The following is a 15,444-nucleotide window of genomic DNA, read 5'->3' as shown; positions in this document are numbered from 1 at the left end:
CAATTCCACCATGATGTACTCTCTTGCCAGAGTTCAAGGCAATGAGACCAATCATACATGAAACCATGAGTCAAAATAAAACTTTTTATTTTTTAAGTGTTTATTTTTATGTTGAGTGAATGTGTACTTTGCCTGAATGACCGGCTATGTACCATGTGCATGCAGTATCCTCTAGGACCAGAAGAGGGCATCAGGTACTCTAGAACTGGAGTTATAGACAATAATTTGCTATAATGTAGGTGCTAGGAACTGTGGCCCTCTGTCCCCTACAAAAGCAACAAGTGCTCTTAAGTGCTGAGCCATCTCTCTGGCAACATAATTTCTTCTTCTAAGTTGATTGGCTCAAAGATTTTGTTACAATAACAACAAAATGAAAAGACTAACATACCAAGATCCCTACCTCGCCAGCAGGGAGGCAGGGAGGTAGAAATAAGAACCAGAGAAACAGATGATGTTAGTAATGAACTTGATGAGAAGGCTTTCTAAACCATACTGTGCTCTTATGTCTCTGCATCTATATGTCTAAGATGAATACCTCTTCTCTCATGGAGAATCACCTCCAACAAACCCTCATCGAACAGAAACACATTTTAAAATATATTCAGGATGGCTCACTTGGTAAGTACTCACCATGTAAACATGGGGACCTGAGTCAGATCCCTAGCACCCACGTATAAAGCCAGGCATGGTAGCACATGGCTGTAACCCCACCCCTACCCCCACACTGGGAAGGCGCAGACAGACAGATTCCTTGGGCTCATTGGCCACCCATCTAACCAAATTGATGAGCACCAAGATCAGAGAGACAGCCTGCCTCAAATATAAAATGGATAGAGAAGACTGTTTAGAAACAATGCTCTCTGGATATAATATGGCTGCTCCTTTCATGAACTCATAGGGGCTGTGGTTGCCTGGACCAGATCAAACCAGTCATCATTCCAGCATGAGTGGAGGAGAGGCACATGAACTCTCACTCCAGCTAAGGAGCTACAGGCAACTGACAGCTTCTGGGGGAGGAAAAGTCAGTTTTCTCCATGGTTTGTTAGCCGTGTTCCAATGAATAATCCTGCACCATGCACAGTACTAACCAGAGTCAGTGGGGGGAGGAAGGAGGAGAAGGAGGAGGAGGAAGAGGAGGAGAGGAAGAGGAAGAATAGCTGGGAGGGATACGAGTCCAGGAGGAGTTGGGGATAGATATGATTAAAATACTTTGTATTCATCTATGAAATGCTCAAATAATTAAATAAATAACAATAAAAGGTAAAGAACAATCAAAGAAGATGGCTGACATCAACCTCTGACATCTACACATACCTGTACACACGTATGCACATACACACACTCCTCAAAAACTTAAGAATGAGAAAAAAGAAAGTATCATTGATATATCTCAAGTGATGATACAAACACCCTCAGACTTTTCACATTGACTGCAGAAGAAAAAAAAAATTTCTATGTAAAACCCAGATGAGAAAACTCTTGTGGCAGAATGCTTTAAGGCCATCTTTGGATGAAGGTAATTCATGTTTCATCTCCAAAGTTCAAATTAGGGCTCTTATAGATTTATTTTTATTATTTTTATTTATGTGTGTACATATATGTGTACATTTATGTGTACATATATATTTATATACACACACATATATATGTATACATGTGGGTACCTGCAGAGACCAAACAAAGGTGGTCCTGGGTCCTCTGGGGCTGAAGATGCAGACAGTTGTGAGCCACCTGACATGGGTGCGAGGAACAGAACAGATCTGCAAGAGCAGCCAGCATTCTTAACCTCTGAGCCATCTCTCCAGCCCCCACAGTAAACTTACTAAGTTTAGGAGAAAGTCACTTTTTTTTTTCCCTCCTCCTTGCCTCTATGTGAAGTTTTGTTTCTATTTCTATTCTGACAGCTTTTGTGGTTCATGATTTTCCTCTTTTATCATGAGATGTCTCAATCACTTTTTTGGAAGCATGTAGAATACCAATGGCAAACGAAGCAAGTCAGAGTATGTAGGAGAATACTCAAATCTCCTTTCCGGCCACAGCTATCAGACACTTTCTCAAGCAAGATGCAGGAAACAGCTGCAAGTCTTCGGCAGATGTTTCCCAAGAGTTAGCCCAAGAGGCAGGCACCTCAGAGATAGACCTTGTCTTAGTTCGAATTTCTATTACTGTGATAAAACACCATGACCAAAAGCAAGTTGGGGAGGAAAGGGTTTATTTGTGCTCACACTTCCACATCACTGTTCATCACTGAAGGAAGTCAGGACAGGAACTCAAACTGGGCACGAACCTAGAGGCAGGAGCTGATGCAGAGGCCATGGAGGGGTGCTGCTTACTGGCTTGCTTCCCATGGCTTGTTCAGCCCGCTTTCTTATAGTACCCAGGACCACCAGCCCAGGGATGGCTCCACCCACATTGGGCTGGGCCCTCCCCCATTCATCACTAATTAAGGAAATGCCCTACAAGCCTGCCCATTGCCTGATCTCACAGAAGCATTTCCTCAACTGAGGTGTCTTCCTCTCCAAGTTTTATGTCAGCTTGTGCCAAGTTGACATAAAACTACCCAGCACGGCCCTCTTCTCTTGTGATAGCGGAACTCCACAACTCTCCACAACTCTCCACGAAAGCCCTCTCTCAAGGCTGAGCAACTCAAGCTTCCCAGAGGAAGGCTCTGCCAGCGAACAGACATGACTGTGAAGTAAACTCCCAGCTCAGGAGCAGATCTGCCTACCCAGCCCTCCCACTCACCCTGGGAAGATGTGAATTACTGTGTGGCTTTTATGGAGACACCGTGAGCTGTCACCCTCTCAGGAAAAAACTATCATGTTCTCATCTTGTGGCAATGATGTTTGCGTCTACTTAAGTTCTCTCTTCAACGGTCTCTCCCTTAGACCCTTAAGACTCTCTCTTTAGACTTTCAAGTTTGGAGGCGAGTGTCTCCAAAAATGACAAGCAGACGTGTCTCTGTGTTCCTTATGTCAACCTCAAAAGAAGAGTATGGCTTGGTGGTTAAGGGTATTTGTTGCTCTTTCAAAGGACCCAGGTTCAGTTCCCAGAACGCACATCATGGCTCACAGCTGTTATGATCTCTGGCTCGAGGAGATTTGATGTCTTCTTCTGACCTCTGCAGGTACCAGGCACGCACATGGTGTACATATATACATGCAGGCAAAACAATCACATGCACTACACAGAAAATAAATAAATCTTCGAAGAGATGGAGGTGGGATCACTAGGCCCAGTGGTACCAAGCCTGACATCTTACTTTACTAAAGAGGTTGAAGAAGGAGGATCATGAGTTGTTCAAGCTCAGCCCAAGAAACTTGGTAAGACCCTGTTTCAAAGTGCTAAGCAAAACTGGGACTGGGTAATAGAGTGCTGGCCTAGAATCCCCCGGTGGGGGCTGGAGCGTAGATTAGCAGGAGAGTACCTGTGGGAGTCCCCCAGGGAGTGGCTTGGGGTGTGGATCAGGGGTATACAGTGCTTGTATAACATGCAGGGAGCCCTGGGGGTAATCCTTAGTGCCATAAAAAAAAAAAAGGAAGGAAGGAAGGAAGGAAGGAAGGAAGGAAGGAAGGAAGGAAGGAAGGAAGGAGAGGAAGAGGAAGAGGAAAAGAGGAAAGATAAAATGGGAAATTGTCTTTATAAGAAAATACGGGGCCAGCTGAGCAGCTGGAGAATGCTGTCACCGCTCAGTGTGGAGGAGCCAGCCTCCTTCCTGCCCATCCCTGTCCTTCACAGCCCACGGTGCTCTGCTCCTGGTCAGGAGCATGCCGGGTTCATCTTGAGCTTTAAAAATATCTCTCCACCCACTGGAAGTTCGATTAATCAGCCCGTGTTCACCTGTGTGTCACCGGGGTGGCAGGGATGTGCGTGACAGCAGCCTGACAGCTTCGAGAAAGATCACAAAGAGCCTCATCTAGCAGGGAGGAGGATTCAGAGCAAAAATGCTGAAAGAGGAGGGGGCTCTGAAACCGGGCGGGGGGGGGGGGCACAGACGCTTGAATCCCAGCTCTAACAGATGCTACTTAGACGACCTTGGGCAAGGTCACTCTTCTCACTTTTAGATTTTTTCCATTTACAAAAAAAATAAAAAGAAAAACTACTTTCAAGGTAACAGGCCATGTCAAATGGCTTGGCAAGTAAAGGCACTTTGCTACCTAGCCTCACAATCTGAGGTGGATCCCACGGATCCATACAGTAGAAAGGGGGAATCCACCCCCACAGGTTCTTCTCTGACCTCCACACTTGAGCCTTGGCACGCCCCCCCCCCCCCCCCCCCCCCGCCATACACACAGAGAACCCAATAAGAAGGAGTATGATGAGTTCATGCCTACAGAGTGCTTTGTGGTCCTGGGGGGTGGCACCAAAGGTTTGGAATATGCTAGACAAGTGCTCTACTGCTGAGCAATCCCTGAGCTGCTTTTTCTTGTTTAGTTTGAGACAATGTCTCAGTGAGTTGCCCAGGCTGGTCTTGGAGCCCAGGAAAACTGCCTACCTCAAATCTCCTGATGGCTGGGATGGCAGGCATGTGCCACTGCATCCACATTCCACATTCAGTGTGTGTGTGTGTGTGTGTGTGTGTGTGTGTGTGTGTGTGTGTGTGTGTGTAAGAGAAAACAAATGCTTCAGAACCTTAAAAATTAGAAGAAAGGAGCTAGAGAGCTAGCTCAGTGGTTAAGAGCACTTGTTGCTCTTGCAGAGGACCCAAATTTGGTTCCCAGTATTCACATCAGACAGCTCACAACCACCTGTAATTCCAGCTACAGGAGATCTGACGCCCTCTTCTGGACTCCATGAGCACCTGCACTCATGTGTATATACCCACACAGAGACATCAACACACACACACACACACACACACACACACACACACACACACACACAATTGAAAATACATCTTTAAAAAGCAAGTGAAAGACACATACTGACTCATAATATTTTCACTGTATTTTTTAAGCCCTGTAAAATTGAAAATGCAGACACTAAATTTTTATGTAGATATTTATGTATATGAAAAGAAGAGGGGTTGGGAAGAATGCTTAGGCAGTAAAGGGCTTACCTTGCAAGCATGAGGATCTGGGTTTGATTCCCAGAACTCAGGTCAAAAAGCTACATGTGGAGGCATGTGCTTAAAACCCCAGCACTCAGGGAGGTAGAGGCAGGAGGATCCCTGGGGCATACTATTCTAGTTTTCTTTCTCTTGCTACAATAAACCAAATATTCTAGTTTTCTTTCTCTTGCTATAATAAACCACTCTAACCAAAAGCCATTTGGAGAGGAAATGGTTTATTTAGCTTATACAGTCCATCATCAAGAGAAGTCAGGGCAGGAACTCAAGGCAGAAACCTGGAGGGAGAAACTGAAGCAGAGTCCATGGAGGAACACTGCTTACTGGTTTGCTCCCTGAGGCTTGCTTGCTCAGCTACACCCCAGACCCACCTGCCTGGGGATGGCTCCACCCACAGTGGACCCATAGACCAATATAATGGAGGCAGTTCCTCAGTTGAGGTTCCCTCTTCTCAGGTATGTCTAGATTTGTGTCAAGTTATCAAAAACTAACTATGATACCACCCTAGCCTTTTAGTGAATTCGAGCTGGTAAAAGACCCCATCTCAAAAATCAAGGAAGACAGAGCTTGAGGAGTGATATTCAAGGCTGATCTCTGGACTCCACATGCCCCTACGCACCCACACAAGCACACATGCATGCACAATGGCACACACTCAAAGAAACAGTCATTTTGGATGAGATGCCCAAATATGATCAAAATTATAATACACATGCATGAAAACATTATGTTGAAACCCATTAATTTGTACAATTAATTTACATTGATCTTTAAAGGAAATAACAAAAGTGCCATTTTGAGACATAAACACACATGGGAGGGTCAGAAAAGATTGTTTTCTAATTGTAATACCAAAGATGCCAGAAAATTTCCACCCACTGCTGGAACTACCATGGTTCACAGAGAAGAAAGACTCTGGCTCGCCATCATTGTTTGCCCCGTCAGGAAGTGGAGCTCAGCTAATCAAGCAGCCACGGTCTGGCTGGCAGCAGCTGCCTTCGGGAGCCACCAGCTTCCCACCCCACGTCGGCAGAAGTCTGGGATTAACTGCCGCCAGAGGTGGCTGTGTTCTATATGGTGCTGAGACGATAAATGGAAACTAGGTTGTTCCTGTGCTGAGTGAATAGCAGACAGCCATTGGAGACAGAAGGGCAGACGGGAAGAAGAAAGCAGGTAGACAACCTTGTAGGGAGGGGCTATGGGGACCCCAGCCCCACCCAACAGACATGAGCACCTTCTAGAAAGAGATGACATCCATGATTACTAAGGACAATTAGTACCTAATTCATGAACGTCTCCTTTGTCATGAGTTATGTATGTAACATGCATTTAAGAAGGAAGTCTTTCTCTGGTTTCCTGCTTTCCTACATGAGCCTTCCCTGTCACACATGCTTCTGCTCCTCGGCTGCCATGAACCATGGGACCCTTACCAGAACCAAACCAAGGCTGGGGCTGTCTCCTTGAAAACTCCAGACTTGAAGGAAAACAAACTCCAGGAACTCTGTTAGAGCACCCGACAATAGAATCATCTAAAGCACAGTGAGTGGCTAGGAGGGACCAAGGGAGTGAACAAGTGTCCCCACTCAGCCATGCTTCCAGTTTGCTGAATCACTTCCAACTCCAGTTTGGTCAACTTGATGCATTATTCTCTCCCAAACTCGTTCTAAAGAGAAGAAAGAGAAACTTCCCATGAAGGAACTGTAGCTTGAGGTGACCTGTGCAGTCTGTGGTTCTTTTTATCCCTGCATTCTACCCATAGAGAGGACACCTTTGGCTAGAACATGGAAAGGCAGTCTGTCACTGAAGTTGACAATCTTCAACTAGGTGGCTGCAGCTGGGGTGGTGTGAGGAGGTGGAGAGCAAGGAATGGTCCTCAACTGCTATGGCTTTGAATATGCAATGTAACCAAGAAAGCTTGATGTATTCAATGTGTGGTCCTCAGCTGGCGGCATATCCACGCAGTAAAGTCTATCACGGCAGTGACCCCACTCGTGGTACCAACTTCTGCTTCATTTCTGTTGCTGTGAAAAAATACATTGAGGGGTTGGGGATTTAGTTCAGTGGTAGAGCGCTTGCCTAGCAAGCGCAAGGCCCTGGGTTCGGTCCTCAGCTCTGAAAAAAACGAAGAAGAAGAAGAAGAAGAAGAAGAAGAAGAAGAAGAAGAAGAAGAAGAAGAAGAAGAAGAAGAAGAAGAGAAAAGAAAAGAAAAGAAAAAATACACTGACCAAATAAATAAATAAAGCTTAGAGGAGAAAGGAATTTATTTCACCTGAGAAGTCTGAGTTACAGTGTATCACTGTGGGTTAAAGCAGGAGCTCCAGGTAGCTCCTCACATTACATCCACAGTTAAGAGCAGAGAGAAATAAATACTCACATGCTCACTTGCCTCTTTATGCTCTGTAACACGAATTGCTAAATGATCTTATAATAATAAAAAAAAAACCCGGAGCAGATATTGGGGTAATAGCTGAAAGATCAGAGAAACAGAGCAAGCCACAGCCACTACCTCTTACCTCATCAACTCCTCAGCCTGAAAGAGCCTCTAACTGAAAGGGACGCTTCTGCCGAAAAGGCTTTAGTTCCTGTCTCCTCACGCCTTATATACCTTTCTCCGCCCAGCATCACTTCGTGGGATTAAAGGTGTGTGTGTTCCCAATACTGGGATTAAAGGTGTGTGCCACCACTGCCTGGCTCTGTTTTCTCTCCTAGACTAAGTCAATCTCATGTAGTCCAGGGTGGCTTTGAACTCACAAAGATCCAGACTGGTCTCTGCCTCCCAAGTGCTAGGATTAAAGGTGTGTGCCACCACCATCTGGCCTCTATGTTTAATCTAGTGGCTTGTTTTGTTCTCTAATCTTCAGCCAAAGTTTATTAGGGTACATAATACAACACCACAATGCTCAGCTTCATTTCTCCGAAGATCCCCTGCCTATGAAATGGTACCATCTACAGCGGGCTGGGTCTTCCTACATCAATTACCTTATTAAGACAATCCCTACAGACACAGACACAGGTCAACTCAATGAAGACAATCGTCCTAGGTGATTTTAGGTTGTGTGGAGCTGACAATTAAAACTAACCATTACAGGGAGGCTCTATAAACTTCAGGAGGTAGGACCTGGCTAACAGAAGCAGGTCACTGGAGGCAGGTCCTAAGCATCCCTAGTTCTTTTTTATTACACTCTCTATGCTTCCTGAATGCTGATGTTAATGGCTCTCCTCTGAGGTGACCACCCTGACATGATAGTCTTTCATTTGAAACCATGAGCCCAAATGACTCTTTCCTCTTTCAAGTTGGTCTCTAAATGTATTGTACTCAGAGAAACAAAAGAAGTAATATACCAACCCAGCCAGATCACAGAGGATGCTGCTTTGACTATCAGTGTCCAGGGTACCAATTAAGTCCATGTGCCATACCGTTTATCTCCTAGGGATACATGACTGGTCCTAAGCAGGAGAACTTTCACATCAGGCAGCCCTGAAAAGAGTAATTACACAATGCCTCTGAAATTTGTCTTCCCCAAGATCCAATCTGCAGCCTGGTAAACTAGCTCTTGCCAGCTGGTGTTCAGACCCTGCCTGTCTGCTCTAAACCCAGAGCACATCTTCACTGTCGTGCCCAGAGCCCCGGGATGCTTGCAATAAAGCAGGAAGAGTCATAGCTCAGTGTTCACCTTGGCAAAATAAATAAATAAATAAATAAGAGTGAATCTTCCATCAGAAAAATAAATGGCCCTTCTGCAGGCAGAGAGTCTGGATTACCATCCTGAAGGACAAACACATCATCTTCACCAGTCAGCGTCGGGTCATAAAGTGCAGGTTTCTCCCAACCAGGGACCCCCCACCTGCGCTTGGAGGGTAGTTACAATTCCTGCCAGTTCCTGTATCTACTAAAAAGGTACACTCGGGTCCGGTTCGGGATGCCCAGCCCTGGTTTAAGCAGCAGTACACTTGTTTGTTTTATAGCCTGCCCAAGAACGGGGAGGGCAGCTCAGCAAGGAGCCTATATAGGAGACAGCAGGGAAAAAAGGGCCCGAATCCAGCTAGCAGCCTTTACAGCCATAAAGAGTTGGTATAGCAGAGCCCAGATTGGCTGCAAGAAAGCTTCTGCTTGCTTTAAATCCCCTAGAAATAGTCTCCTAATTATTAAGGGAACAGTTATGAGGGAGGAAAGGGAACCAGATCCCTCGAGCTGAGAGTATAGGTTGTGAGCTGCCCATTGTTGGTGCTTACAAAGTTAAAGCTTCCAAAGTTCACCAGATTTGTAATCTCAAACTCTTCAAAGGTCACCCAAAATGGAGCTAGGGACATAGCTCAGTCATTGATGTGCTGGTCTTAGAAGCATGACAATCTGATTTTGATCCTCAGAATCAATTTAGAAAATAAAGAAAAAAAAGAAAGAAGAAATAAATAGGACATGGTGGCATGTAGTGGGGAGGCAGAGATGGGAGGACCCCTGGCACCCAGCCAGCCTACTTGATGAGTTTTGGCCAATGAGAGACCCTGTCTCGAGAAAACAAAGTGGCTATTTCCTGAGGAGTATCACTTGAGATTGTCTTCTGGCTTCTATGTACACATGTACACGCATGCACAAATACCCCCCAAAAAGCACATGTACACACACACACACACACACACACACACACACACACACATACAAAGGAATGACCCAAAATGTACAGGTGGCATTGTCCAGTTCCCGTGGCCAGGTTGCTCATCGTGGGATGCTCCAAGTTCCTAATGCAGCTAAGCCTAGGGGACTGAGCCCTCATGTCCCAACAGCCGGGTTTCAGTCCACAGGGCAATGAAAGCTTGATGAAGCAGATCAGCTCATGGCAGTGGGAGCGAGTCAGTGAGGGAGTTCACATCATGGTGGATGAAGCAGATGGAACAATAGGAACCAGCAGGTGAATAACCTCTAATGGCCTACTCCTAGTGACATACTTCGACCAACCAGGTTCCACCCACCAACGGTCCCACATCTCCCAAAACAGTACCACAGGTGGAGAACACAAACTCAAAGCATGTGCCTGCAAAGGTACAACAGTGCCTAGCATCCACAGGGCCCTGGGTTTGAACCACCCAAGCACCAGCACAGATAGATAGATAGATAGATAGATAGATAGATAGATAGATAGATAGATAGATAGATAGATAGATAAACAGATGGACAGACAGATAGACAGACAGACAGGCAGACAGACAGACAGACAGGTATGTAGGTTCGTAGGTTTGTAGGTAGGTACGTAGGTAGGTAGATAGATAGATAGATAGATAGATAGATAGGGAGGGAGGGAGAGAGGGAGAGAGGGAGGGAGGAAGGAAGGAAGGAAGAAAGAAAGAATTATATGGACTTGAATCCTTTGTTTAAATAGCTATATAACAAAATATCTGAAGCTGAAGAGTAGTTTCTGATCTTGCAGAGGACCCAAGTTTAGTTCTCAGCACAAAAACCTGGGTAGCACACAACCTGTACCTCCAGCTCTAGGGATCTGGTGCCCTCTTCTGGCCTCCACAGGTACCTGCACACACACATGCATATATACACAGGCGCAGACACACACACATGGGGGAGGAGAGGAGAGAATAATTGTAGTAGATGAAATACACTGACACATGTATATACCCACAGGTACCACACAGCCAGGCGACAGCAACTTCTCCTATGAACTTTCTTGACCAAATGTGGTAGAATTATCAATGCTCTCCATTCCCTCTGTAAAGCCTTCTGATAAATTGCTGAACATGCACCTCTAGTTAAGTGGCTTTTTTATCAAACCACTATATCTGCCTCTGCTCCCATCAATTTACCAAGAGTTAGTTGTGATATACTTGCAATAATTACAGTTAGTTAAATACTACATAAGCCAATGAGATGGTAAACATGAACAGAAAGTTGGGTCTATAAAAATCTGGTCAAATAATTAGAACCAAAAGCAAGTTACAAAATGAAAGCTTAAGTATAGATGAATGAACTGTAACAGGTGCGGCAGGGTGGTGGAATAATACAACTCTAGTGAGTCATACACTCAGGTGCCTTTACAATTATTTTTATTTTATAAAGCAAAATAAAATAATGTAATGAAAGAGAGGGGAGAAAAAATTAAAAGAATGAGCTACTGGGGAACATTTTTAGAATCAAATTGCCACAGGATCCTACAAAAATAAAAGTAGAAATCTCTGCCATATAAATTTCCAAGAACAGGGCAAAGCTTGGGCTTCTCTTTACCTTCAAATATCCCTCTTACATTCTTTTATTTTTATTTTTATTTATTTATTTATTTTTTTTTTTTTTTTTTTTTGGTTTTTCGAGACAGGGTTTCTCTATGTAGCTTTGCGCCTTTCCTGGAACTCGCTCTGTAGACCAGGCTGGCCTCGAACTCACAGAGATCCGCCTGGCTCTGCCTCCCAAGTGCTGGGATTAAAGGCGTGCACCACCACCACCCGGCCTACCTCTTACGTTCTTAATGTTGTGTTTCCCCATAATTCCTACAAGGAAACCAAATTACTTACATAATGAGGTAGGGTATTTGGGTTAAGTTATCAAAAGAATAAAACCCTCATGAATGTTATCGATGTTTCATTAATTCATCCTTTTGACCACTGAGGACACAAGGGTATCACAGTAATATTATTATATTCCCAGTTTCCTAAGCTATGGGAAATAACGTCCTGTCATTTACAGGTCAGCCTGACTGTGGCATTTTGTTATAGCACTTCCAAATGGACAAAGACATCACCCCAAGCATGGAGTCATCCTGTTGTGGTTACAAACCTGGGATTGCTCTGGAGATGGCAGGGCTCTCCTCCTGCTCTGTGTAGCACATCTCTGTACATCCTTGCACCAACAGAAGGTGAAAAGGTCCCAGGGTATAACTCACCTCTTAGGCCAACAGGCTCTGTTCAGAGAGCATATGGAACACAGACGCTGTTCAGGGGTGAGTGTAGGTGGGTGGTGTGAGTGTGATGGTGTCGGTGAGTATGCATGTGTTTCTTCTCCTTCCCTGTCCCCTCTCCTCTGTCTATTTCTCTCTGCAATGTTAAGACTCAAATCCAGAACCTTCTACACAGTACACAACTGCTCTACCACTGAACTACATCCCAACAACACCCACCTTCCACAACCTTTTGTAGTATCACCATGGATGCCGCCCACGAGTCCCTGCGACTCCACTGGTCATCTGTGTGAAAACCAAGCAGCGCAATAAGCATGCAAACAAGATGTGTAATAGAAGGAAAACCTACCGATGGCCTGTCATCTTTCCATCCCTCGTCTCCTGCCGATACTCAAGCAACTGTGCCTGTGCTGGCCCAAGAAAGTGCTGCTGAGAAATCAGCTCACTAAGCAACACATAGAAAATGCCACGGGTCTGCACCTGACACTTGGAAGCAAAGACGTGGTCCATCCGGAGTAGTTGCAACTTCTCTACAGGCAAAGCAAGACTCAAGTTTATTTAGTAAGATGGCATTGCCAGAACACAGCACAAAGAAGCCACGGGGAAACTGATTCCGGTTTGATCTCAGCAGACGTCATCAAATGAATCAACCTCACTCTCTAGTTTAGAACAAAGTCCTTACTCCCATTTTTAGTTTTGCTGGTGGTGTTGTTTTAAATAAGAACGTGGGTTTATCCAAAATATAACAGGACACCATCCTAAGATGAATTTGGGCACTGTATTCCCGGGGTTAATTTCCATTCTTAAACCCTTGTCCTGGGCACTCAGGGATGTGCTGTGTTATACAAGAACAGAGGCAATTAAGATAATTGCTGTCGGTTCCCACCTAGCCGAAGCTTCCAGATGATTCTTATTTGGGCGCTGTTCAAAGTACCATGGCCCCAAGTCAAGAGACGGCAATAACCAGGGCTTAAGCCTCCCCCACAGATGGACTCCACTATAAATGGCAATAAAGACAACAAAGTAATTCTGGTTCTAAAGACCCTGCCAACTATATACATAATATGTCTTTTGTTTTGTTGCTTTGAGATAGTACCTCATCATATAGGCTACACTGGCCTTGACCTCCACTATGTAGGCCTGGCTAATCAATTCTCCATCCCCCTGCCTCAGTTGAATGCTGACAGGCATATGCCATCACAAGAAGATTCCAATAGATTTTAAGAAAATAAATAAATAAATAAATAAATAAATAAATAAATAAATAAATAAATAAATAAATAAATAAATCTATCCCCCAATCAGTATCCAAGGTAACCACATTCATCATAGACTTTTCAGGCCACAAGGTCCATCCCACACAAAGAAGTCATTTAGACAAAAGTTTGTCTCTGAACTCTTTCCCATCTCTCCACACTTAGCCCCAACTGCCAATGCCAAACACTCTTGGCTTGCCAGTGTGCAAAATGGCTTCCCAACAGTCCGAGGACTTCCCCAACATCCCCATACAGCTTCCCCATTGTCCACAATGGCTTCGGGGAGTGGGGATAAGCTCCCCGTAGGCAGCTCCTTACCATCCAGTTCTTCCACAGAGATATTAGCCAACTGTTCACTGTCACTGCCAGCAGACAGAGATCGGTTGAGGTAATTCCCCTTGTACAACAAGCCAGCGGTTACATGGTGGAAAGGCATCTTTTCCCTGTTCCGGAGAGAAGAGGAGAGAAGGAGAGAAAGTCATCACCATCCGTTTGTTCCCCCCACCATTCCCGTAGGGGGTTGGCTCTGGTTTGTCAGATGGCAAATTTACATCCCCGGGGCAGGGGTGGTGGCTCAGTGGGTAAAGGCACTTGCTTCCAAGCCTGACCCCCCGAGTGTGATCCCTGGAATTCCCATGATGGAAGGAGAGAACTGAATCCCGCAAGTTCCCTCCGACCGCCACACACATGTGCACATCCACACCATACACACACACACACACACACACACACACACACACTAAAAGACGGAATTTAGAATATTTACAGGGTCCTCACAGCCTGAACAACTCCCAAAGGATCTTGGGTTCTCCCTCACCTCAATTTTAGCTTCTTCATTTCTCTCATTTCATAGGAATTTAAACAGCAATGCCCTTGAAAACCGTGGAAAAACACGATAGATATCAAACCAATTCTTTTTATTTCTGTTTTGATCCTGTTTTTGTCTGTTTATTTCACTTTTTTGTTTTTGCAGTACAGCAGAAATACCTAGGCTTGCATTCTACGGTTGAGCCCCATCTCTGGTCCACCAGCCCTTCTTCTCAGGAGACAGAGCCCTGCTAATTTGCCCAGGCTGGCCTAAATCTCACTCCCTAGCCTGGGCTGCACTTGGGCTCACTCTACAGCTTGGGCTGACCTTCTGGATAGCTGGGATTACAGACCCACACCACCAAACCCAGAATCACTGCTGCATCATATAAACACCACCACCCTTCACTCTTTTCGTGGGCCTCACACATTATCACTCCAAGTTGGAAAAACCCGAGCATCCCAGAAATCCTGTCCTATCCGGCAACAGGACATCTTGGCTACATTCATGCGAAACTGTAAGTAGGTCACATTCCTCAGGGAAAGTGGGTGTTCCCGCCATACAACACTCGAGGAAGGGAAGAAATGTACAAAATCTTTCGTTTTTGGTTTTTTTAAATTGAGAGTTTAGGGGGGCTGGGTAGATGGCTCAATGGAAAAGGTAACTTCTAAAAGGACTTGTCAGGTCCTAAGTGTGAGGACCTGAGTTCAAATCCCCAGCATCCATGTGAAAAGCTGGGCATATCCGTGTATGTGTGTGCCTATAACCCCAGTGCTGTGGGGATTCAGGAGAGCAGAAGCTTGCTGGCTGTTACCCTTCCCAGGTTCAGTAAGAGACCCTGTCTCAAAGGAATAAAGTAATAAATGAGAGAGAAGGATGCTTGATGGCCTCCTCTGGCCTCCTCATGGACATGTCCACACAGAAGCACTTGAACCTTCACACACACACACACACACACACACACACACACACACACATGTATATACACCACACACATACAAACTAAGAAAAAAAATGAGCTTCAAAGCTGACCTCCAAACTCACTACATAGCTCAGGCTAGTCTTGAACTTGAAGTAGTCCCTGGCTCAGCCTCCTGAGTGCTGGGGTTCCAGGGAGTCACTACCATACTCAGCTCCAAGTTTTTACAACTCCACGTATGCAGGGGTGTGCAAGTCTGAGATGTAGGCCCCCAAGTCTGATTGGGGTAAAAAGGATACTTTCAGAAATGGCTTCCCGTGAAGGGAAGTGACACCTCAAGGTGTTTAAGAATGAAGAGATTTGGGGCACTCTCAAAGAAATTAAAGACTCCTCGTGGCCAGATTCACAAGCCACCCAGCCCAAGCCCCTGCCATTACTGGGGCAGAGCAGGTCTCCCAGCACAGGGCAGATAGTTCAGTGGGTAACGTGTTTGCCTT

The 15,444-nt window shown here is 45.2% G+C and overlaps 1 protein-coding gene across 2 annotated transcripts in view; it reads right to left on the bottom strand.

Annotated features, from left to right (window-relative positions):
• Caln1 (calneuron 1) overlaps positions 1-15,444 on the bottom strand; it is a 467,294-nt gene that overhangs the window by 327,892 nt on the left and 123,958 nt on the right. For both annotated transcript variants that reach the window (XM_016002519.3, XM_006971342.4), the window contains one exon: positions 13,539-13,663. In XM_016002519.3, coding sequence (XP_015858005.1) covers positions 13,539-13,663 — 125 coding nt within the window. The remainder of the gene's footprint in view (positions 1-13,538; positions 13,664-15,444) is intronic.

This window comes from Peromyscus maniculatus, chromosome 23 (assembly GCF_049852395.1).
Source record: "Peromyscus maniculatus bairdii isolate BWxNUB_F1_BW_parent chromosome 23, HU_Pman_BW_mat_3.1, whole genome shotgun sequence".
Classification (NCBI taxonomy): domain Eukaryota; kingdom Metazoa; phylum Chordata; class Mammalia; order Rodentia; family Cricetidae; genus Peromyscus; species Peromyscus maniculatus.
This window is presented reverse-complemented; position numbering and strand designations above follow the sequence as displayed.